Source organism: Crassostrea angulata, chromosome 5 (genome assembly GCF_025612915.1).
Source record: "Crassostrea angulata isolate pt1a10 chromosome 5, ASM2561291v2, whole genome shotgun sequence".
NCBI classification, from domain to species: Eukaryota; Metazoa; Mollusca; class Bivalvia; order Ostreida; family Ostreidae; genus Magallana; species Magallana angulata.
Window position 1 is genome coordinate 4,910,261 of NC_069115.1, and position 24,507 is coordinate 4,934,767.

General features: G+C 36.4%; 3 protein-coding genes across 3 annotated transcripts; all 3 read right to left on the reverse strand.

Moving 5' to 3' along the window:
- Positions 1-1,205: 1,205 nt before the first annotated feature.
- On the reverse strand, positions 1,206-13,710 carry LOC128184375 (uncharacterized). Its single transcript, XM_052853817.1, has 2 exons — positions 13,685-13,710; positions 1,206-3,377 (listed from the first exon to the last, which is right to left on the reverse strand). The coding sequence occupies exon 2, from the start codon at positions 3,355-3,357 to the stop codon at positions 1,678-1,680; it is 1,680 nt and encodes a 559-aa protein (XP_052709777.1). The 5' UTR covers positions 3,358-3,377; positions 13,685-13,710; the 3' UTR covers positions 1,206-1,677.
- Positions 4,661-8,367, reverse strand: LOC128183675 (uncharacterized protein F54H12.2-like). The gene is made up of 2 exons (XM_052852788.1): positions 7,308-8,367; positions 4,661-4,731 (listed from the first exon to the last, which is right to left on the reverse strand). The coding sequence occupies exons 1-2, from the start codon at positions 8,365-8,367 to the stop codon at positions 4,661-4,663; spliced, it is 1,131 nt and encodes a 376-aa protein (XP_052708748.1).
- On the reverse strand, positions 11,378-13,081 carry LOC128184378 (uncharacterized). Its single transcript, XM_052853821.1, has 2 exons — positions 12,797-13,081; positions 11,378-12,098 (listed from the first exon to the last, which is right to left on the reverse strand). Exon 2 carries the CDS (start codon positions 12,094-12,096, stop codon positions 11,584-11,586), a length of 513 nt encoding a protein of 170 aa, XP_052709781.1. The 5' UTR covers positions 12,097-12,098; positions 12,797-13,081; the 3' UTR covers positions 11,378-11,583.
- Positions 13,711-24,507: the final 10,797 nt, after the last annotated feature.

Sequence of the window (24,507 nt, forward strand, 5' to 3'; positions counted from 1 at the left end):
TTAAAGAGCGACCATGCAGTGTTATACTTTGAAAAAAAATACAAAGATACAAGCATAAATATAAGGAATAAATTCTCGGGTAATGTGATTTTCATTTTTGTTTGTATTTCACACAGTTTCTTTGAAGATGATTAATATTTTCAACTTTTAAAAGTTTTTATCATTTAATTATTAAACAATGCCAAAAAACTGCCATAGCTCTAAATATAAAAATGATATTACAATATCATATTTTTTTCTTTTCCGCTGAAAATTTAAAATCATTCGGTTTTTAAAGTTAGTGTAGACTTTATTAGAAAGGAAACGCTTGGCACGTAAATGAAATCGGTAAACCAAAGAGATTTTCGAAAAATTCCGTCTATCTCAATATTGATGAGGTTTAATCAGATATCTATTTTTCTATTTTATTCCTGACAACATTTTGTACTACAATTCTAGAAATTATCAACATTTAACATTTATTCACAAACAAATAATTCCATTCAATAAAACGCTTAACAGACCAGTCCGCGCGAACCCTCCTCTTGAGTTGCCAATCAGGATAACTTCTATTTCAAACAGCGTAGATGGAGGGGGGGGGGGGGGGCGCAAATTGCTCCCTTGTTTTCAAAGACTTAATTTGTAGAATGATAAAATAAAATGTTACATGCCTGATTATTTTCGAGAGAATATAAACAATGAAAAAATACTTCGTAGAGGGGGGGGGGGGGGGGGGGTAACAGAAATTCACATCTACGGGTTGCTTTCTAGAATACTCTCAGACAAACAGACGGGTGCAGAGAGACAGACAGACAGACAGACAGAAGATAGATAGATAGATAGATAGATAGATAGATAGATAGATAGATAGATAGATAGATAGATAGATAGATAAATGGATTGATAGAGATCGATTACAGATAAAGATTGATTATGAAATTTTGTTACTTATTTCATTGAAAAATTGCTTTTGTAAATTTTATACAAAACTCTTTTCATTCGTTTGAGATAAAAGAAAATTATCACTAGTAGCTATCAATACATGTACGTGCTATTCTAGAATAATGATTTCTAAAGGCTAAAAAAAGAAAAACTCGCGTAAAATGATGCGTTAATATATCCAAGTCATCAATGGATTTTACGCACAAGTAATTAGTCATCTGGCGATGAATTAAAACCTTTGTATAATTTAATAAATTTATTCATTCTATTACCAATGTGTTTATTTATACATAATTATAAAGCAATTCACATACAGCAATTAAACTTATTGGCAAGTACACACTTCGTGTTTTTACATATTAATCAAAATATACAAAGTATGTAATTATAATCACCTACTGGAAATATTAATAATATTTATGTGGAACAAACGGTACACCATCTCAATGTCCAATGAAACAATCCACAAAGATAGCTATGATAATATCTAAACTCAAGAAAACCTTGATCTGTGTGATCAAAATAGTATATGTTTTCATATTATTTTGTTAGAATATATTACACACACACAGTTTGTTTACATATGACACACACATAGAGCTTGTTTACATATTACAAACTGTATCATATAAAACACACACAGTTTGTTTACATATAATACACACACACAGTTTGTTTACATATAATACACACACACAGTTTGTTTACATATAATACACACACACAGTTTGTTTACATATAATACACACACAGTGTTTACATCTGATATTGTATTTTCTTCACTTTACGTGTGCCGTACTCAGCCACAAAGAGGTTGTCTCTGGTGTCCACACATAAACCCAATGGAGCCTGTAAATGACAGTTGTCAATGTAGCGGAGGAACTGTCCGTCCTGATCCAGGATGTGGATACAGTCGTTGTCATAGTCTACGGTCAGGATCCGACCCTGGCTGTCTGTTGTGATGCCGCGTGGATCGAATGATCCCTCGGTAGCAGAGGGAGGACCAGTGTAGGTAAAGCGGAGTTTCCCGGCCTGATTGACCACCACTACTGCACCGGCTCCAGGGTCTGACACACAGATATCTAGGTTCCTGTTCTCACTGATGTATTTAATGTTACCAGATGAATAGAGAGGTTGTCCTTTGTCGTCGTACTGAATACTTTGTTTCTCTGTGGAGCCAGAGTAACACACAACTTTTGTTTGTTTATAATCATCACTGTACATGACAACCAGGAGGTCACCAGAGGAGGTACTACAGACATTGAGAGGTATCCACCCCTGTAGTCTGATCACTGTCTGTATCTGTGTATTCTTCACTATGTTCACAGTTCTACCATCGTAATCAGTATAAACTAGATCCCCACTCCTTGTCACTGCTATGTCGTATGGAGCGTTCTCTGACTTGGTTTGGACTGACTTCACTAGTTCCCCCTGCAGGTTGTAGAGACTCATCATCTTATTTTTATAACTACACGTCCAGATTTCTTCATCACTGGGACAAGTAACACTGGTTAGACCATAATAAAAGCCTCCATACTGTGTCTGTATGGTGGAGATGATTCGTGGCTCATCAAGCAGTGGTTTGAGAGGAGAGGATCCAGCTTCTGAGGTTTCCATGGTGTAGCCATGTTCCTCTGTTGTAATGGAGAATGCTGACAGGGAACCAAATTGTTGGTAAAGTTGTTCTGGGTTAATTTTCTGAGGGGTGAAGTTTGGTAAAGAAACTGTGAGTTTAGGAGGCAATCTTCTGAATTCAGCAATCCTGGATTTGTAGGCAGAGACACGGCTGACATCATTGGAGTCCACTAACTTCTTCAGATCAGCAATGCTCTGTGTGATTTCAGAAATGGTGCGTGTAATTTCATCTTCCTGTTTGTTTAAGACAGCCAGGTGTTTGGTGTCCATTTCATCAAGATCAGATTTCAGTTTCTGTATAATGGTGTCTATATCTCTGTGCCAGACTTCTCCATGTTTGTCGATTGTGGTTGCCAATTTCTTTGAGTTTTTATTAAGATCAGCTTTCTGAACTGTGATGTTGTTTGCAATCTCTTGATATTTTGCAATAACTGTTTTATCTAATTCTTGTAAATCTGTTTGTAAATCATGTTTTTTTGCTTCAAAATAACTTATAATGTCTATTTTTTCGTGGTTTTCGTGACTTTTAGAGGAAACACAGAGGACACAGATAGGAATGTCACATTGTTCACAATGAAGTTCACATTGTTTGAGGGAATGTTTTTGGCAATTAGGATAATTTGGAGTAGATCCTCGGTCTTGGAACGGTACCAGGTGATGTTTTTTGGAAAAATCCAGCACATGGTTCCCAACACAAGCTTTGCAGAGATTGGTCTGACAGAAGTCACAGTGTAGTAGGGGGACAGGAGTATCACACACATCACAACGCACCACATCCTGGGCACTGCTTCGGGGGTCCATGGTCAAGTCCTTGGTAGAGCCTGAAATATACATGTATATCATTACTTTCTACCACAATGGGGCATGCCATACAAGTTTATGTTTTTATAAAGTCAAAATCCAAACTTTTAAACAGAGTTATTTTTCTTTTATTCATTAAAATAACTCGACTTGTACAAATAATTGAAAAATTAGTATATACTAAAATGCATTTTTTTAAAACGCATAAACAAGTTAAACATATTTTTAAAAACACATAAAATGATTATTATAGGGATGTATGAGAAGGATTCTGACTGGCTAACAGTTGTAGGGTGTAAATTTTAATGATTTACTGAAATGAGTTTCCAACGATTTTTTTTCAAGATTTGAATGTTTTGTTGCGTCAGTGAATAAAATATATAAGTTACACCTGTTTATCTAATAATAACACTTATTGAAATATGGATGTAACATGTGCAGCTCTAGATCTAGGGGGGTACGTGGGGGGGGGGGGGGGGGAGGGGGGGGGGGGAGTCGAACAGACTCCTTTGGAACAGTTTATGTAGCAAGTAAGCGAGTGGATCAAACATCCAATTTTAATTTGACCGATTCAATTAATGGACCCCCTGGCAATCTGAAATATCTCTCTGACCCCTCCCCCCCCCCCCCCCCGATGGAAAAATTTCTGGGTCCGCAAATATGTGATACATGTATAGGGGTATGTCTGGGGAGGACGTACATGTAGGTGTAAGTAGTATATAGTATAGCAAACCGTTCTACCCTAAAATGATGAGATGATGAGCAAGCTAAAAATAGACCCGATGAGTAGCCCTATGACCTTTAAAAGACCCGATGAGTAGCCCTATGACCTTTAAAACTTTGCTAATAATTATATAACAATTAAAAGTCTGAAACCTTTTAAACTTTGCTAATATATATATATATATAACAGTCGTATTATGTAAACCTTAAAATCGGTTGTGTAAATAAATACAAAGCTAGTGTGATGTAAATACGTCTCGGATATAAGTTGAAACAGGAGCACCTCTTTGGATTTGATTTTATTCAACATGAATATCGATAACCTATTATACCATATCGAAGATAGTATGGTAGAAAGTGAAGTGCAGAAGTGTTTAACTCTAAATGAACTGATTTAATGGCCAGAGCCGAATAAGTATACTCAGCACCATGCAGTCAACAAGAAATTAGAAGAATTTCGGACAAAGTAAGTTATTTCATTATTATTAATTTCGGTTTGAAAAATGAAACTAAATAGGTGTAAAAGAGAATTATGGATATATATCAACTTTTTATTAGGACTAATAGCGAGGAAGATAGTTCAGACGAGAGTTTGAGCCTTGATCTCTATGCGGAGAGTGATGAGTCCGATGATGATTTGTGTGTTAGTTACTAAAAGTTCATTACATAACCAAGATCCTTGAGGCACCATGAGTACATTGAATGCATTGTAACATGACCAAGATATAACAAATTACCGAAGCGCTGCTTAAAGTTCACTGCTAGTAGTATATAGTATAGCAAACCGTTCTACCCTAAAATGATGAGATGATGAGCAAGCTAAAAATAGACCCGATGAGTAGCCCTATGACCTTTAAAACGTTGCTAATAATGATATAACAATTAAAAGTCTGAAACCTTTTAAACTTTGCCAATAATTATATAACAATTAAAAATGTGTAAATACTAGTATACGGGTTCAGAACACTCTCGCAAAATGTATGGGCTTAAAGTATACGAACAATTATTACATAATAGATGACATTAGGAATAAACACTGGAGAATAAACAGGCAGGAATTGTCTTGATGTTCGTTCACATGTAATTTCATGTCTTGAAGATCTTATGTATTAATACTAGTCTGCGAGTTAAATAAAAACACTCCCGCTTAATGAATGGGGTTAAAGTATACCAACAATTATTATATAATAAATGAAACTAAGAATAAACACGGGAGAACTGTTAAATGATTAAACAGACAGGAATTGTCTTGATGTTCGTTTACACCGACGCATGTAATTTCATGTAATTTATACGAGTGATCCACTGAGAAAATTGGTTAACAAAGTATGTAAATATACCACCTAAGAGATTTATAAATGGTGTATATATATACATAGCTAGATCCAGTGTCACTTAACGGTGATGCGAAGATGAATATAGACCAGCTCTTATTTAACGCTGAAGAAGAGGTTATACGGAAAGAAATAGCAAATCTTGTTGAAACCAAGGCGTTGAAAATATGGGCTAATAGATTAAATCTTCAGACTCACAGAGAAGTAATAGCTCGTACAACTGAACTGCGGGAAGACATACAGTAAGTTATTATAAAAGCTACAAGATTTAAAATATATATAATAAAAATATGATGGGAAAATAAATGAATAAAACTATGTGTTTGTAATGCAGTATAATTAATTATTCAGAAATACGAATGGAGAGGAGGTAATTAACAACTCGACATATTGATGTAGTGAATGCTCAAAAACATTCAAGACAAAATTTGGACTCAATAGACACGGAAAGAGCATTCATCAAAGAATAACCTATTCCTGTTCAAAATGTTTGAAGAATTTTGCCTATCAATCAAATAAAATCAGGCATGAAATAAATGTCAACATATTCAAACTAAGAGAAGACGGCAGCGTGGAAGTAATACGCCGAAGTCCGTGCCATTTCAAGGCCTGCATGAATCTAAATCTGTACAAAAACCACCTTTCGTACATATCAAACATAAACGCATCATGTTTTTTTTTTTTAAATGTTTATTGAAATAAATATCTACATTTTATAAATAAATATCTACAAACTCAAGCATTATTGTTTATATGAAAGTCTAGAGAGTACATTATTTATGATAGGAATTATCTTGATAAGTCTTTTCCACTGTTCAGTAGTTAGGTGTAAACCTTTAATTGTAGCTTTCTTGTTGATGAAAAATCTCAGATCAATTCTGAAAGTTTCTTGGTATAGACAAATGGACACGTAAACATTCCCAGAAATCGAAAAAGACTGTATAAAGTCACAAAGAGTATTATTCATATTCACGGTGGTGATATTCGTTTCTTTCTCTGTCTTATGCGAGGGTAACGAAGATATGGTTGTCATCCCGATCACTATAGCCATGCATGTAATTGACAGTAGACTGAGAATTCCTTTTAATTTGAAAGAGTTGAACTTTTTCTTGAGCGAACAGCTGGAATCGACGAACCTTTCAGTCTCCATGTTTGGTAACAAATGAAGTAAGGAGAGGATAAGTAACCGGGTTTTATAATTGAAATATCCTTTCTGTAAAGTCGTGAACAAACTTATCATTTTGAAGCAGTGAATCTGGGTCGAAATTAGTTAAAACATCACGCATGCTTAGTCCTCTTGCTCGAAAATAACAGTAATAGAGACAATATTGGCCGCAGTCACTCGAATCTCGACTTTGTATTCTTTGTTTATTGTAAACAATTGGTTTACCCCTAGCTATAAGGTATTATCTAAAGTAAGCATGATAAGACTCGGGGGGTTGACCTAAAGAATCAAAGAATTCTGAATGTTCCTCGTTGAAATAAAAAACACACCAGTGACTGCCAGGCTGCCCCGTTTCATCGGTGTTCAAAATATAAAATCCTCGCGGACTACTAATGCGTAAAAGGCCGTCAGCCGGAAATACTCCTCCGGCTTTAATAAATGGGTCCTGAAGCATCGCTTTCTGTAAGTGTCTATCTTCCATTATTTCGCTTCAACGTTGCGCGCGGCATTAATCTTTAATACTGATGGAAAATACGCGTAACATATACATGTTACTGCCTCTTGCAAAGCGGTATCGAATTTGAATTGTAATCTAGTGTGACCCTTCCTTAGAAGGGGTAGATTATTTTCACTATCATAGGTACTATTGACATCGAACATGTATAAACAGTATCCCCTCGCGTAGTCTTCGCGACTGAGAGAAAATGGATGCGCAGTAGTATTTGTACCTTTTCCGGAAAACAGAGACAGGTAGGCTGAAATGTAAGTACTTTTGCTGTAATTGGGCTCTATCGGGTTTGTCGGTACCGATTTTCCATCCACGTAGAAAGCGGCGAAATTACAATTAAAATGTTGAAAATTATAAGGGTTGAGGGTGTAGTCCCCGCTGTAGGCTCTGGAAGAAACCAGACCGACTACTAAGCTTTCCGGAATATCTCCCTGAAACACGTCGTCAATGTTCATGTGGAACTGACCGGCGGCGATAGTAAAACATTTCAGGTCGGAGCGTCGAAGCGGGTAAATGGCAGGCTGCTTGAGGAGAACCTCGCTGTGTCCGAGAATGACCCCGGGGTTAATCTTTACGTAACAGCATTTCAAGACGCAGTCTTCTATTTGTAGCTTATATCGGACAGCGCTTTCGGACGACATGAGGCAAAAGGTTTCTCTAGCGGGCCAAAGTTTAATTCCCACTTGAACCCCATTGATGACAAACCGCTCTTGTTGACAAATGTCTGTAAATATAGGTCCCTCTAGGTCTAAACTTTTACTACCTTCAGTAAAAGTGCTCCTTATGTAAAGACCTAAATTGCTACCGGTGATCGGATCGGCGTCATCAAAACTTCCGGCGTTGTCTTGATTGTAGAGCTGAGTCTGGCATTCGGGATCATTCGGAAGAGTGCCGTGTTTTAAAAGCATGTCAATGTAGGCTTTGTACGCGTAATTGTTAGAAACGCTCGAAGTTATGATTTGTTGTTGTAGGGAAATATCTACTTGGTTCCACATAGAGTGTAAGGGGAGGTTAATAAGAGCAACTTTTTCTTTCTCGTTTAAAATGGAACCATCTTCATGCAATAGTCTCAAACGCACGTAGAGTCTTGTTCTTTGTAAATCGATATAATTTGTACCTGACCCCGATATATTAAACTCTACTGCGCCCCCGTGTACTGGACTTGACGTAGGTCTAATATCAATCCATTCCGTTTGTTCTACCCCCGCCTCGGTGGGGAAATTATGGAAAAGCGCTAATCGCCGACTAAATGCCGGCTTGGATCCCTCGGCGCAGTACATGTTTTCGGTTTGAGAGACAGCGAAAGAATGAAATAATAACCAAATGCTAGCTATAATTTATTGAGAAAAAAAAAATTATTGGGTGTAAACAAATAAATTTCTCTTCTTTTTCTTAGCGGCTCGTCTCGGCTCCGGACCAGGCGCCTCAAAATGTACGATGGGTTCTCCGTCATTCTTTCGTTTCTTCAGCTCAGATCTGGCCATTTCAACCGCTTGCTGGGTGGGGGTGATTAGTTCAATCTGCGTCACTGGTCTACTTCCGTTCCCGAACTGACCGATAACGTAAGTCTTTTGATTCGGAATATATTTCATATCCGCGCTCTCTACGAAATGTTTTTTCCATTCGTTTACATCCGGAATGAACGGTTTCCAAGACATTTTCTTAAGTGAAGTGTACAGTACAGCTTTGTAAGCGGTAATGATTCTACGGTACGAGTGTCGTACATTAAATAAATCCGAAATCTTTGAATCTGATCACGTGCAAGGCGAATGTAATACGGATTAACTAGTAGGGGTTGGTTCGGGTGTAACAGTCTCCTTAAAATCGGTACTCTTTCACTACCGAGACAACTGTTTACGCACAAGTCCGAACAAATGTTTATGACGGGTATTTGTATGGGAGTTAAAGTCTCGAATTTAACATCTACTAAACCGCACTCCCAATCGCCGGAAAATGTTAACAGGTACGGCAGCTCTACGATGAAACTATGGGAATTATTGTCGGGGTGAAAATTAAGGCTATCTTTAGAGGTACAAAATACGTATTGCTCGCTCATGTTGTTGGCGCGCCCTTGAGCTGCGACTGGGGAATCCAACTGTTGAATTTTCGCCCCCAGCCAAGCCATTTAACGAGAACCTCTGTCTCGTTATTTCTTTTTCTTTTGCGCACTACCTTTTCAACGGTATATTGGGTATCCGCGTTCACGATCGCTTTCTGCAATTCGCTTTGGTAAAAATTACCTACTATTTCCTCATTGCTAAAGTCTTTTAAAGTGTAGAAATGAAACCCGTCTCTAATGAAGCGAGAGGTAACGAAAAATATTTCTCTAGTCCACCTCTCGTCGTACTCTCTCCGGAATAGATCGCGCAAGTGTGAAATTCTTACGGCATCCCCGATAAGGTATTTAAATGCCGTGGCTGTTGACTGATTTTTCGCATTACGTCGTTGTAAATGCCAAAACCGGTACCGGTCGTCATTGGTGACGGATTTGGGTGTTTTACCAATTCCTCGATGGTACGTACTATTATAACTTTGGGTAATATTAACCAGTTCGTCTTTCCACCGATGAGTCTTATTACGGGTCAATAAACGGGCTATTTTCTTTTTGATCGTTTTTATCGCTCTCTCGGCGTAACAAGCCTTGACGCTGTTTTGACTTACGAAGTGCTTAACTTTTTTCCGTTTCAATAATTCATTCACATTGGAATTGAGATATTCCGTACCTTTATCTGTCCGAATATTGTGGGGGGTCTGACCAGCCGTCTTAAAAATCTCGCTCAATGCTTTCGCCATTTCTGTTCCTTTTCTGGTTTTTAGCGGGAAGGTCCATACGAATCTCGAAAATATATCAATGGCCAGTACAAAGTAAGCGTAACCGTCGTTTTCGGATTTGTAAGACTCTAAAACCGCTGTATCAATATCCCACTGATAATGTTTGTAGGTTGCTATGACACTCCTTCTAGCGAATTTACCCCGACTTTGTTTATGTACACTGTAAGCTTCTTGAGATTGTAACCACTTTTTAATTTCGGCCCTCGGAATCTTATACTTCCCTTCTTCTTTCACCCATCTATACAATTTCTCCTCGCTAGAATAGGCAGCCGAGTGAGAGGAATCAAAATAGATCTCTTGTAAATACTTCGTCTTATTCATTGTTTTATATCAAAATTTCAATTGAATCCACTTGTCGGTTTTTCGTTTTGCGGGTATACCGGGCGGCGGCGGCGGCGGCGGCGGCGGCGGCGGCTCTGCGCGTGCGGACTTTCCCGCGCCGGACTGCGCTTCAGTATGCTTTCTTTTTAACAGTCGTTCGTACTGCTCGATCGGAATTAACACCATTTTCCGAGTGTAGTTCATTTTTTTGTTGAAAAATAACGGGGCTTGCCAGACGTAAAAGTTCCGTGAAGTAACGGTAATGCGATCTCAATGCGCGGAGTTTGGTTTTAAACGAGCGTTCTGGATTGCTAAAATTTAATAGCAACTTTCTTCTTTTACGAATTAGCTTGATCAAATTCTCGTTCAAAGTTAGGGAACCTAGAAGCAGGTTGTGAACTATTTCTGTTAAAGCCCGGATTTGGACTGGGCTCGCTGTATATAGTAAACCAAACTTTTGCTCTTTGGGCGTCTGTTCGTCTAACATTAATTTCAGGTAAATGACAACTTTAGATATGTTTATACTCATTATACACGTGTGGCCTCTTACAAGTCGTTGTCCAAAATGAGACTAAAATAAGTATTACTTCGGAATATATACGATGCAGGTTTCATCCGGGAATATCCCGGTTCTAATCCGGTATTGTTCCTCGGCATGGGGGGTAAGATCTAAAACGAGATATCCATAGGGACTGGATAAACAGTCGTTATACGCCTCTATCAAAGCGTTGGATTTCCCGCCAAATACCTGTCTGCCCAAACAGCGGATCTGGTTCACGTCCCGCGGATTTTTCAGTAAAATCATATAATGCGTATTTAAATTAATATTTCTAGAGTGTTTCCCTTGACAGTACATGTTTTGATTTAAGTAAACGATCGTCAGTCGACGATGATGAGCCCCTTGAGTAAATAACCTCTCCATCTCTCCATTTTTAACTACCTCGTGCATCAAGTCATCAATAATGATCATGTTATGATCTCCATTTTGACAGAGGGCGTTAATATCCAACTCGGACGGTAACCCGTGCAAAAATGTTAGGTTCGGTAACTCTTTTTCCATTTCGTCAAATGCATTCTGATAAATACCATAGCAGTATAAAATAGTATCAGGACTTGGTCCCTCAAACATTTCCCGAGTATATTTCATTAGTTTTCGTACCCACGTAGTTTTACCAGAGCCCGTACAGCCAGATATAGACATCGTTGTATGACTCTCAAAAGGAAACATGTTTAGTGACTTACAGTGAAACACCAAATGAAAAATCATACGTTTGAACACATGCTTTTATTTTGTAAGATAGACATATTCAACAAATTCAATTCAGACACAAATCAAAAAACAGTTAATAGTCACTGTATGCATCGAAATCGTTTGGATTACACTCGGGACACCGGAGCATTCCGACTTGGTTCTGGTGGTCTTCCGATAGCTGACAGGGTATCACTGTCTCAATGTCAATTGGGAGTTGGAAGTGGATTTCATCCAACCTCCCAATCATATGCTGCCACTGTCCAAATTTTAAGGATAGCCCTTCATGCGTGGGGATGGTCCCGTCCCTAAACTTCCGGAGGTTCCCGCACCAGTACGGTGTTTTAATTGAAACAAAAATGTTACCTCCCAAGTGAAGTCGGTAGTCGACGTCCTCTTTATTTTTCATACTCTCTACTTCCTTTTCTATGTCTTCAATGTTGTTGATTAGGTTCTTCCAACGGCTCAGTGATAGGCGCTGGCCTTTCCTGGACGGCTGATAGTCGTTTTCAACAATCCGGAGATCTATAAAATACTCCGCCTCGTCTTTTATAATGCTCAAAACTCTCCCTTCTCCCAATTCGCAGCTGAACAGAGTTACGGCCATGGCTGTGTTGAATACAGAATGTCAGTATTTTTGATGAAATTGTCGACTTTATATATACCTATATGTTACCTCATTATTTACATAAAAATTTCGCAACCTTTTATTTTATTAAGAGATAAAGTAGTGTTCAAACTCATTTGCATCGCCCTTCATTTCAGCATGTAATTTAGACATTTTGTTAACTCTGATATAATATTTCGTTTGCTCTTATTGTTCCTCATTGATCTTGTTTGATTTACCTCGTGAAACTTTTTACGTAAGAATAATTCTAACATGATTAGGTCATATACATGTTTCAACATATCAACAACAACATTTTGGTCTGAAATTCAGACATTTTGTTAACTTATTGTTCCTCGCTGACAAGGTTGAATACTTCATGATACTTGATACGTAAGACTAATTACTCAACTTTTTTTTTCTCTTATCAACTAGTTCCAACATATATCTACGACTGCACTAATGCATCGTACTCATGGTGCCTCAAGGATCTTGGTTATGTAATGAACTTTTAGTAACTAACACACAAATCATCATCGGACTCATCACTCTCCGCATAGAGATCAAGGCTCAAACTCTCGTCTGAACTATCTTCCTCGCTATTAGTCCTAATAAAAAGTTGATATATATCCATAATTCTCTTTTACACCTATTTAGTTTCATTTTTCAAACCGAAATTAATAATAATGAAATAACTTACTTTGTCCGAAATTCTTCTAATTTCTTGTTGACTGCATGGTGCTGAGTATACTTATTCGGCTCTGGCCATTAAATCAGTTCATTTAGAGTTAAACACTTCTGCACTTCACTTTCTACCATACTATCTTCGATATGGTATAATAGGTTATCGATATTCATGTTGAATAAAATCAAATCCAAAGAGGTGCTCCTGTTTCAACTTATATCCGAGACGTATTTACATCACACTAGCTTTGTATTCATTTACACAACAGATTTTAAGGTTTACATAATACGACTGTTATATATATATATTAGCAAAGTTTAAAAGGTTTCAGACTTTTAATTGTTATATAATTATTAGCAAAGTTTTAAAGGTCATAGGGCTACTCATCGGGTCTATTTTTAGCTTGCTCATCATCTCATCATTTTAGGGTAGAACGGTTTGCTATACTATATACTACTGGTGTAGTAAACAACTTCAATATGACTGATGTTAAAAAAGCATACAGAACAAAGGTGAAAGGAATGTAAATGTCTATGATGTGTAAAAGTTGATCTCGATATGTGATACATTTTTATGATTTCAGTAGCATTCATCTTTGTAATAACTTTGTGCGTCAGCATCCGACCCCAACATAAAATTAAGGCAAATTTATTGTAGATTTCAATGAGGTTTAGCGAATTTACATAGGGCCTCTATCATAAATATAAATGCTTATATTTCTTATATTAAAAAAAAAAAATGTTTATAGGCCTATATATTATGTGTCGGCACCCAACCCCCAACTTACGCTTTAAAAAACGATTAACGTTATATCTTGTATAGCTGCCTTTTCTAGACAACCCTAGAGCACTTGCAAGTCAACCGATTAAAAACCCCTATAAAATCCTTAATCAAAAAACAAACCTTGACTTTATAACAAGTCGGTATTAAATTAGTCATTCCAGCCAGGCTCGCTATCGTCTGCAGGTGTTTCTCTTGTCACATGATAATACGCCCTATAGTTAAAACTCACGTGACCACTTAACGTATCGGCTCCGGGTCAAAGCGGCCTCTACAGATTTCGGTCCGTCTTATATTTTGGCCAAGCTTTCCATTCTTTTTTTAAGTTTCATGAGAGATTTTGCACCCAGCGTCCCTACCTTAAATTGACATAATAAAGTTGAATTATACTCTTTCTAGTCTGGCAGAGAAAATGTACAAATTGTGAGTCTTAATTATCAGCGTTTTGGAAACTCATGAGATTTCAAATTTATATTAGAGTAATCAACGGAGTAGTATGCAGAAAAACCGTGTGTTCAATCGTGTAACGTGCATAGAAAGCCCATTTTAGTTAACGCTCCCCTTAGGTTCAAATATGACCAGTCACCCACTTTTAAGTAATTGGTTAAACTAGCTTGTGTTTTTAACGACTCATCCATGCTTATCATGATACAAGCCGGCATTGTTACCTTTTTGTCTAATTTCATTTACATTTTCTCATTGAAATAGATTTTTGTAAACTAATTAATTTACAGCCATTGGTCAGGTAGAAAATAAAAGGAAATGTTTCTTTTATTTCTTCAAGGCAGATGGTTTTGTTGTGCATTCTGCAGGTCTTAAATCTTCAAACCTTTAAAAATTGTAACAATTGTTTTACCTTAAAAGGTATACGTTTACTCAGAATGAAAAAAAAATCCACTGATGATAATGAAAAACCATCTATTGTGTGTTAAAGACCTTTCATGGAAGTGCTATTTTTCACTTTCAAAAAAGTAGGTCATTGACCTACTTTTTGAGATAATGGCCATTGAATATTTTTTAAACAAATAAGAAAAGTCCCTAAAAATTTTACAGTAAGATTTAAGTTTCCTTAATTATAAAAATAATACAAATTGCTTAACTGTTTTAAAAATGAAATATAGTTTATGAATGGCAGTGACACTAAACAGACACAAAGCATTACGTTTTCATTCACAATTTTTATGAATATTCCAGTCCGAATTTCCTCTATCCGTTTTCAAATTCCTACCCTTTTTTGATTCAATTTTACAAAAAACTGAATGATGATAATACTAAAACATTTATAGCATCAAACTATGTATATTGACCTTACTCTGCAGGCATAAAAGTTATATGAGGTCAATGATGAAAATTTTGAGATATGGTGTCTTTTATCGTTTTTAAGCATTTTTCAATAGTTTGTAGTGTGTGCCATTCGAATATCTAAACGAAAAAGTGAGATAAAACCAACAAAAAAATATGCAAAATTATGTTGACTAACAGATAAAATCTTAACTTTGAATATTACAGTACTACCAAAAATATTTCAGTGAAAAACAAAATCTAAAAGTTTTAGTCCGAAGAACAAGGGACGTTATTGGCCGAAATTTGCCGCGTTTCAAATATGCACAGCACAAACCAATTTAAAAAGCCTTGAATTTATCAAATCCAATGGTATATAACTTTAATATACGAAAGACGAATAGGGCCACATAAAAAAATATTTTTATCTCGTAATTACGAGAAACGATCTCGTTATTACGAGTTAATTATCTCGTTATAACGAGAAAAAATCTCGTTATTACGAGTAAATTATCTCGTAATTACGAGAAAAGATCTCGTTATTACGAGAAAAGATCTCGTTATTACGAGTTAATTATCTCGTTATAACGAGAAAAGATCTCGTTATTACGAGTTAATTATCTCGTAATTACGAGAAAAGATCTCGTTATTACGAGTTAATTATCTCGTAATTACGAGAAAAGATCTCGTAATTACGAAAAAAGATTTATATAAATGGTGCATTTCTGAAAACACCTCCAAGTCGACTGGTTCACTCTTTTTCTTTCCATAAACGTTAATTCAATTCTGATTAATGTTTAAATAACACCGGACATTATTCATTAATTTTTAAAAATAAAATGATCGGATTTGACATTTAACTAATGTGAATAAGTGGAAAGAACTTCATGTAATTCTCATTTCATCTTATATATTATAATCCCACTCCGAAGTAAATACCAGGTAGCCCTTGTCGTAAAAACACAATTCTATTGTTACAGTTGATTTTAATGACTATGTAGTTTCAATCATTGATATACAGGATTTACCTGAATTGTGTTCATACACAACCTATATGTATATTGAAAATAATTGATTTTGTATATCAACATTTTGGAGTCTGAAAACAAGTTACATGTATCCTTCTAATCAATATATAGTTCAATCAATTCATCAATCAACCTGCTTTGCTCTTTCTTCTGAAATTTCGTTAAAACTGATTGGTCCGATTTTATATCAAATTCTGTTTATGCTACTAAGCGATGATTATGCTAAGTATGTGTATAATAAAAGACATTGCAGTAGTTCATACACTTGACATAAAGAGAATGGAATAATGAAACGCGCCATTTTGAAAAGATCTTTTCTCGTAATTACGAGAAAAGATCTCGTAATTACGAGATAATTAACTCGTAATAACGAGATCTTTTCTCGTAATTACGAGATAATTAACTCGTAATAACGAGATCTTTTCTCGTTATAACGAGATAATTAAGTCGTAATAACGAGATCTTTTCTCGTAATAACGAGATCTTTTCTCGTAATTACGAGATAATTAACTCGTAATAACGAGATCTTTTCTCGTTATAACGAGATAATTAACTCGTAATAACGAGATCGTTTCTCGTAATTACGAGATAAAAATATTTTTTTATGTGGCCCTATTCGTCTTTCGTATCAATATGTGATTTAAACATATACATCATAAAATTCACGCTGAAAACTGTTCCGTTTTAAGCAAGACGTCGCAAGTTTACCGATCATTTATACGCATGCAACGTCATGCATACGAAGGTTGTCCAAAAAGTTCGTGGACATATGACGATTGTTTTTTTTATCCTAAATAACAACGCAATATTCAGGTAAGTATTATAATATTTTGTTATATAGACTATAATAATGTATAAAAATCAGAGTAATGAACATTCTTACATTGAATTTGTCATTATATATACATTGCCTATACAGGCCGCAGGGTCCAGTCTGACGTAGAACTATTATAATGACGTTTTTATTTAACGTCGTAGTCCTTGGTTTAAATAAGAGTCATGCCGTATTCACCATCGGCCAAAGGGTTCAATCGCACGTACTATCAGAAAATTGCTTGTGTTATTTTGCGATAAGTGATTTTAAAATTTTCCGATATCGATGTCTTGAATCCGTTATCGTTTGTTTCATTTCTATCGTCGTTTTACCCAAGTTGGCACATAACTTTATGATGGCGCGCTGTTCCGTGCGGTCAATCGACGTCGCTTTTCTGGCGTTTTTAAAACATGTTCTTGTCGTAACTTAACTTAAAAACCATATGCTTATTTAAAAACGGTTTCAAATGACATGTGAAAATGACGTACACAATACTTACTTCTTAAAAATTAACGATTATGATGTTTTGACATGTTTTAGAAGAAAAAAAAATTAAATATTGATATCTTTAACCTCAATAACGAAGTGTGGATAATTTTTACACTGGGTCGTGTGTAGTTTCCGCGACCCTTTAATGCAGTAAAAGTGTAGTTAAATTTTAGGGAAAACATTATGTATGTATAAACTATGGTGTCCCGATGGGGCCACTTCGACCTTTGCACTTTCGCCTTTAGGTCGAGGTGCGAGAGTGCGAAGTTGCGAGGGCGAAAGAGCGAAGGTGCGACGGTGGAGGAGCAAAAGTGCGAAGATGCGACGGCGAAGCACGAAGATGCGAAGGCGAAAGTGAGAAGTTGCGAAGGCGAAGAAGCGATACTATTATCGCTCCTTCGCCATCGCAACTTCGCACTCTCGCCTTCGCATCTTTGCGCTTTCGCCTTCGCCTTTTTATAATTGTGAAGCTCTCTATCGTTTAAAGACAATTTTAGCTGTATAAAAGGATAATCTCTCCCCCTCTAGATCCATACATGAGCAAGGAATGTCGCATAATGAAATTAGAATGTTACTGTGTTTGATCCACGGTAAACAGACAGCTGGTAAGTGACAAGAGTCTGGAAGTGCATATGTACACATTATGGCGGACATTACATTTTATGTGGAGTATATAACGATTAGGCATAGCCAGCACTGGTAAACATACATGTCACATAACACATTAAAATATTTATAAATATTCATAGTCAGCACAATGGTCTAGCGCATGCGTTCCAATTATATCATGGATTAATCGGAAAACCTTGGCGAGTAGGGTGCTTGCATCAAATTCTATGTAATCGACCGAGACTTTCTGAATGCTATCAAAAAAGGCGAAGGCGAAAGTGCGAAGTTGCGAAGGCGTGGGAGCGATAGTAGTATCGCGCCTTCGCACCTTTACACTTTCGCCATCGCATCTTCGCGCTTCTCCTTCGCACTTTCGCTCCTTCGCCCTCGCACTTTCGCCTTCGCAACTTCGCACTCTCGCATCTTCGACCTAAAGGCGAAAGTGCGAAGTGGCCCCATCGGAACACCATAATAAACCCATTTTCAATGACAAGAACGCGATTGCCGACAATCGAATTTTTTGGACAGCCCTCGTATTTATGCGAGAATTTGCTGATTTACTGTAATTCTATGTTGTAAAACTATATTTCTCTTTCATGATTAGTATTTTGTTTTAAATTCCAAGGGGGGGTTTGGTACCACACCCTCGACCACCCCCCCCCCCCACCCCCCATCCGCTTGATTCACGCTTAAAGTGCGGGCTGGTGGACCGCACACCACAAGTTTAAATCTGCAGGCGGGTTTTTTAATTTCATACTTTGTGAAAGTATGAGTTTTTAATACTGAACTATTATCTGTTCGCCTATTTGATCTATATACTTCTGATGCATTATGATTCGTTGTATTTTTTTTTAATTATTTTATCAGGTAATTTTCTGTTGATTTGAGAAACTATTTCAAGGTGTAACGAGTCACCTTAAATAATAATGCAAGTACTTTACGACTACCATTGGCTATTCACTTAAGAACAGAAAAAAAAAATCATATAACCCTTCTGATCACATGTTTTAATTTAAAAATGCCAAAATTATAAACTCGAAGGAGGTGAGAAAAAAGGGGAAGGGGGGGGGGGTGGAGTTCCTCGACTTTCAGCACATCTGATACGCAACCTCAGTTTAAAACATCATTGAATCATTGAATGAAAAAAAGGTTGGACTGGACCTGAAAGATAATAATCTGTTCCTGTTTCACAATCTTGTTTGTACAATTAACGAGAGGGAAAGAGAGAGAGAGAGAGAGAGAATATTATCACATTATACATTAAAAACTCTTAACACTTTATTGTTACACATATTTCTATTTTCTTCGGACAAAAAACTTTATTGGAAGGAGCACATGGTGCAGCTCGCGGGCTGATTTGATTGACAGGTGTAGCATGTGGACTCTGACTAAAACTGTACAGTTTTTGTCTGAAAGTAAAGCAGAGCTACTTCATGCTTTATCGCTTTGACCTACAACGCACAATTTCGTTTCTTCACTGACATGTACATCACAGACATGTTTTATTGAAAAATTTAGATTTAAAATTTAAAATTGTATATTATTCTATTCGAGAAAATACAATTGATTTTATTGCCTGACGTCATGACGTCAGGCATATCTAAGGTTTAAAAGTTGCAATCTCCGAAACAGTGCAGACAATGGGACTAGCAATATCATGATATTTCACAAAAAAGATTAACCGATGCATGTTTAAAATGTCAGCATTTATGTTCATAATTGATGAAAATGTTATGTGGCATGTAATAACAACAGCGAGCAAGAGTTTTCAAGTAAAAGGGACGGTCACCATGCAGAGCACGTGTGTAATCCTGCTTTAAAAATAGAACAGCATTCCACCATATATTTGAACGGTGAAAAAGGGGGATGGGGTCATCGCAACAAGTTGTAACCTATTGTCTATTACGGTACAATGTAAGAAATAATTGGTGTCGGATTATCATTATTACAAGAGAGTCATCAGTTTGGATTAAAACAAATAAATATTTATACAGCTGGAATGTTCACTGGAGGAACTAAATCGCCAAAGCGGGATGTGACCCCATTTTCGTTTAGTTGGGCGATTTCATTAATCTTGAAAAAGGAACATATATAACTCGCGTGTCTTACTAAATGTACATTACCACATTTAAAAATTACTAATCAATTAAGTGTGTTTCTTAATTAGATAGATTTCTTCCAAAACATCCGATCTAGAGTATAATATACATGTATATGTAGCTGTTACAAAACAAATGTAAAAAAAAAAACCCCAATGCATCTCTGCCAATGGATGAGTTCATTCGTTGCGTGAACGGTAAAGCAGGATTTCGCGCCAAAATGTCTCATTCATAGTTTTTGTGCGTCGATTAGTTCCCCAGAACACACCATGTGTTTACATCACAGGCACGTAACATCGGGGGTTGGGGTGAGGGAGGCTGCTTCCCCCTCCCCTCTTTTTTGACAGCTGGCACTTTCTGAACTTTACAAGATAAATGGAAATATCATGGATTTGCCCCCCCCCCCCCCCACTTTTGTAGGAGCAGCATGCAATAATGAAAAGTTCTGCAAATAAGGAATTCTAATTGAATTTAAGTTACAGTTAGGTTTTTTTTTTCATGAATTTGAGAATTCACCCTTTTTTAATTGCTTGTCAAGATGATTTTAATGAAGATGCCCACACACATTCAAAAACAATATGTGTTTGTATACCCTCTCATATTTCATAAGGTTGGAAGTTTTAAAAAATGCCTTTCAGTTGATTTTGCAATTAATATAACAAATACAATTTGAAAAAACGACAATTTACTCTCCAGCTTTCAAACTTACATGTACTTATATGATATGTGTGCATTCCTAAAAAATTGAATTAATAAAATAAATGAATTCCAGTGATATATATGTGCATGTTCTAGATCGAAGAAAAGACTAACATTTCGTCTTAAATTGGCATGTTCCATTTATAAATTTATGATCAGCAGCGAAAATTAAAATTCATTTCTGATAAGATAGCCTAATTGATACATGCATGCTTCCATTGAATAATTTTGTTTAGTCAGGCAAGCTTTTTGGAAAGCTATTACTTGTCAACCCTTTAGATTTGATACTGTTTTCTTGAATAGAGTAAGTGATAAAAGGTCACGGACAGGACAATCTGTCTTCCGTTATGATTCTACGCGCTATTTTAATTGATCAAATTACCATGTATATGATCACATATTACAGTTACAAATTGACTTATACATAATTTAAAAAAAAGAAACTATACGTATTTTGATCAAGTCTTTCAATATGTCGGCGACTATTTTCGGTTTTGTCTCATAAGAAATCCGTCAGACCAATCGCATAAGTCTAAAGTTGCGTGTAATGTAATTTGTTGTTGTTGATGTTGTTTTCAGTTCCTTTTCGTGTGGCTTCTCTAACGCACATGTAAATGAATAAATATCTAATTTTGTTTTAAATAGTTAAATAAAAACACAGAAAAGTTTTATCCCTGAATAGTCCATTTTCACAGATTTATACCGCGTGTTACATAGTATAGCTGCCTTTGCTGCATTGCGTTGCGCCGTGTCGCATTGTGTTTTTTCATGTTTTGACGCCGTAACAGAGAACAGTAGATCAAAGGCACCGACTTAAACGCGGTGGCTGGTCTTTTTTTTATCGGGATACTCCTGAGCTGTACTGTTTGAATAAATTAAGAACCAGTAGAACAATATTAAGAGCAGACAGAATAGTAACTTATCAATTAATACATTCTGCTAATCAGCTTCTTATTCAGTGTTGATGGCGTTGTTTACGTCGATACTGATGGATGATAGCGCAACTGACGTCATTCTTCCGTATTCATTTTTTAAAAAATTCATATTATTCACATGTAACAACCAACACTATTTTTAACACGTGAATAAATAATCAAATGATGAGCCTTTATGTAAAATATAAAAGTGGTTGTCGCATGTGAAAGTGTCTAATTTTAACAAAAACTATTCAAATAACAGTATATAGTAAGGCATTTGAACAAGCATTCCATGTTTAGCGCACATGAGTGACGTCATAGTGAAAAATGACGTCATTTTAACACCTGTAGGATTTAGCTTATATCATACTTAGTAGAATACATAACATCAAAAACCCAGACAAAGACCTTAAAAATATCGTAAATTTTGCGGCTAAATACTGCCAATATCGTATCTTGTTTTTTCCCCCTCTGTTTTGCTATAGTCTGTCCCATGATATTTTTGCCGCATATTTTCTTAAATTATTCAATATTTATAAATACCTCTTGGTTCAGACGATGTTCATTCAATAGTATGAAAAAATCCCAAGATTTCCCCTTTGAAACGCTCCCTCTAGCTTGTCGGGTATCAGTACACGGCTAAAAATAAAAAGTCTACGAGGTTTTTCCATTGCCAAGGAGATGAAGACGCCCGGATGATAACGTTGAAAAATTGCGCGAGGGGTCCCGAGTATTTCCGAATGGAGAAAAGATGTCAACATTCCCCATTATAAATCTCCGTAGGAAATCTGTTTTCGTTCCTATGAATTTTTACGAGGGAAAAATGATAATGTGTGAATGAAGTTATCTTGGGAATTTTCCCTTCCATCGATTTTAATTGCACTTCAGTCACAGGTATGTGTATTTTTATTAAAAATCGTTCAAATATGCAGCAAAATATCTTGGGACAGACTATAAAAGTCCAACTTTGTTTGAGCCTAATTCCATTAATTAGTAAAAATATCGAATGGTTTGTCAATAATAATTCATTTCATGAATATTTTTAGTGTTTTGAACAAATTTTACTCATGACATTGAACTTTATAACAATCCGAATTTGAGAACTCAAACCCTGAGTAAACAACGTCCTTACGACTACATCCCGAGTTCGAATCGATTGGGAGCTGTAACTTACTGAATTGATTTTATTTAGATATTTATTTTTTATCTCCAGACTACAATTTTCCCGCTTTTTTGACATATGTACAATTTATTCAAATCATTATATCTTTCAGAATAAAAAAAATACTGTTAATTCGAGTGACTTTTTCCGTGAATGTTATTCCACCTTAACGAAGGACCCAAAGGAAGAGGATCCTCGGGATCTGTCGACACCGGTATCAATGGACGATTATTCAAGATGGCTGATGTTTGTGCAAGAAACGTGGTAAGTAGTTTATGCATCAAACTTTCTGGTGGTATTTCCAGTGCAACAGCATGGAATCAAGGGCACGCCTGGTCACTCCAATGAGGCGCCCCCATACGAGTCCATCCTCAACGTTTACTGCGTTGATGCGAAGATGTACCCATGAAAGAGTGGCTACGCAAAAGGGGAGTCGTATGGTTTTTCAACCCACCACACTCCTCTCATTTTGGAGGTGTATGGGAACGCCTCGTTGTTGTCAAATGTTGTTGTATTGAAACATATACTTGTGGTCAGAATAAAATGATTCTAAAGTAGAAAACGAAAAACCAACCAACACAATGAGACGCGCAACCTCAAAAAGTAAGGTAATTCAGATGATTACATCACCGAGCACTATCATCTATGTTGCATCATCTTAAAAATTTAAACAAATTCAATCATGACGTGTCTACCATCGATTAAGCCGTAAGAATTTGCATGCATGGTCATTTTTGTAACCCGGTTTTTTTCTATAAATAACGATTGAGATATCCAGTAGTAATGACTTTGTTTGGAGTTTGTCCACCTATTGTCAGGATTTTATCGCATCTATTTGTCACGAAATTCTTATATGTTTCACCTTTTAACCGTTGTTTGAACTGATTTTAAACCACATGATTCTTCTTTCTAAGGCACAGGATCTTACGTCAACACTGAACAAGACATTCACAATATACTGGATATTTTAATATATCTTGTTTCGGGGCAAAACTGCACTTTTAGCATTCTCGCTTTTGAAAAAAGTCTCTCAAACATGATGGAAAGAAAAATCCCAGGGGTTGGGAATTGTTTCGTTGCAGGATCAGTAGGAGAGGGTCTTAATCTATTGTCATGTTTGTTTACAAAATAAGAATTTGACATTGATGTGATGGGGAGTTTACTTGAGACTGTGGCCATTGAAAGACAACATGATGGAAATGTCAATGTTTTAAAGCTAGAGAGTTCCAAGTTACATCCAGGTTATGCATTATTAAGAATTTTAGGTAGCGACACTAGTACAAATGATGACCGGTATTTGTCCTCACAGAAAATTAGAAACAGAGATAAAAGGTGTATACGTGATGCTGATTTCGGGGGTTTATTGTCCAGCTTTGGAGGAATCCCATGTTTACTACACGGTCCAGCATTTACGTTTGATATATCACGTAGAAATTATCAAGAACCCGCAGTTGGACATGCTACATCATTAGACCTTGTTTTCGGCATTCGTTGTGATGAATGGCCTTCTGTGGCTGACGAATGGATTGAAAGAAAACGTTCAGGTTGGCCTTCTGGAACTATGATAGCCAAAGCTGTAAAAATGGGTTGTGACCTAGTACCTATTGGACCAGCTGGAAATAGCATGGAAGATGAAGAGTGGAGAATATCATTAGTAAGAGCCGAGAGACATCTTGACTACACCCTGAATTCAGCGCAGCTAAAAACACTTGTTCTTTTAAAGATCATTTTCAAATATGGAGTATTTGGAGAAATATTTCACAAAAGAATTGGCAGTTATGTAGCTAAAACTGCATTTTTTTTTTACTTCCGAGGAGAATAATGGTGACCAGTGGGAAGACAGGCATT

What these genes read in the sequence shown, in the direction of transcription:
- LOC128183675 (XM_052852788.1), bottom strand. Translation starts at nt 8,367, where the DNA reads ATGTACTGCGCCGAGGGATCCAAGCCGGCATTTAGTCGGCGATTAGCG. An exon ending in GTCTCTGTTTTCCGGAAAAG is followed by an intron (nt 4,732 to 7,307) that starts GTACAAATACTA and finishes ATGAACTTTTAG; the next exon opens with TAACTAACACACAAATCATC.
- LOC128184378 (XM_052853821.1), bottom strand. Translation starts at nt 12,096, where the DNA reads ATGGCCGTAACTCTGTTCAGCTGCGAATTGGGAGAAGGGAGAGTTTTG.
- LOC128184375 (XM_052853817.1), bottom strand. Translation starts at nt 3,357, where the DNA reads ATGGACCCCCGAAGCAGTGCCCAGGATGTGGTGCGTTGTGATGTGTGT.